This window comes from Antrostomus carolinensis, unplaced genomic scaffold (assembly GCF_000700745.2).
Source record: "Antrostomus carolinensis isolate BGI_N321 unplaced genomic scaffold, ASM70074v2 scaffold31367, whole genome shotgun sequence".
Lineage (NCBI taxonomy): Eukaryota > Metazoa > Chordata > Aves > Caprimulgiformes > Caprimulgidae > Antrostomus > Antrostomus carolinensis.
In genome coordinates, this window is record NW_010327140.1 from 649 (window position 1) to 1,838 (window position 1,190).

General features: G+C 59.1%; 1 protein-coding gene across 1 annotated transcript in view; it reads left to right on the plus strand.

Moving 5' to 3' along the window:
* Positions 1-1,121, plus strand: part of LOC104527968 (ATP-dependent 6-phosphofructokinase, muscle type) — a gene marked incomplete at both ends in the record, with an annotated part of 1,764 nt that extends 643 nt beyond the window's left edge. The window contains 6 exon segments of the mRNA XM_010171829.1: positions 279-444; positions 548-592; positions 685-793; positions 864-959; positions 1,057-1,075; positions 1,078-1,121. Coding sequence (XP_010170131.1) covers positions 279-444; positions 548-592; positions 685-793; positions 864-959; positions 1,057-1,075; positions 1,078-1,121 — 479 coding nt within the window.
* Positions 1,122-1,190: the final 69 nt, after the last annotated feature.

A 1,190-nucleotide genomic window follows, 5' to 3' on the forward strand; every position in this document is an offset into this window, starting at 1 on the left:
AATCATGGGGGGGTTGCACCAAAATCAGGGGGTTTGCACCAAAATCATGGGGGGTTTGTGCCAAAATCAGAGGTATCCGCACCAAAATCAGGGGAGTTGCACCAAAATTGGGGGGTTTTGCACCAAAATCATGGGGGGTTGCTCCAAAATCAGGGTGGGTCGTACACAAAAATAGGGTTTTTTTCCCCACACCGGAAGTTTGTGCCGGTGTTTGGCCCTGTGGGGATGTTTTTTTGGGGGGACACCAAGGGAAACGGGGGCGTCTCACCCTGTGACAGGAGGAATCACGGCGGAGGAGGCGAAGAAATCAAGTTACCTGAACATCGTGGGCATGGTGGGCTCCATCGACAACGATTTCTGCGGCACCGACATGACCATCGGCACTGATTCGGCGCTGCACCGGATCATCGAGATCGTGGATGCCATCACCACCACGGCCCAGAGGTGACAGGGACCCTCCCGTGTCACCCACGTCGGGGGTGGGGACCACCCAGGTGTCCGCACCCCACTCAGGCTTGTTGTGGGGTGAAACTCCTGTCTCCTGCAGCCACCAACGGACCTTCGTGCTGGAAGTGATGGGTCGCCACTGCGGGTACGTCCCCGCGCTCTCACCCGGATCCGGATCCCGATAAAAAAAGTGACCAAAAAAACTCCAAACGGCCTCTTTTTCTAACCCGCTTCCAGCTACCTGGCGCTCATCACCGCCCTGGCCTGCGGCGCCGACTGGGTTTTCATCCCCGAGTCCCCTCCCGAGGACGACTGGGAAGATCACTTGTGCCGGAGGCTGACGGAGGTAGGACGGGCTCCAGTGGGCACTTTGTCCCCATCCCTGTCCCCATTGTCACCCCGCGGCTTCCCCCCAGACCCGTGTAGGTGGCTCGAGGGTGAACATCATCATCGTGGCCGAAGGTGCCATCGACAAGCACGGCAAGGCCATCACCTCTGATGACATCAAAAATGTGAGTGGGGACAAGGGGAGACACCCCAATTTTTTTATTCCCAGCCTTTTCCCGGCTCCGCTGCCGGGTCAGATCCAGGCAAATCCCTGTCTTGCAGCTGGTGGTGAAACGCTTGGGATAATGCAGCGTGGTGGGACACCCTCTGCCTTCGACCGCATCCTGGTAGGCAGCTCCTTCCCACCCCGGCCCTGGGGGAGCGAGGGTCCGGGGGAGGTTCAATGTCCCCGTCCC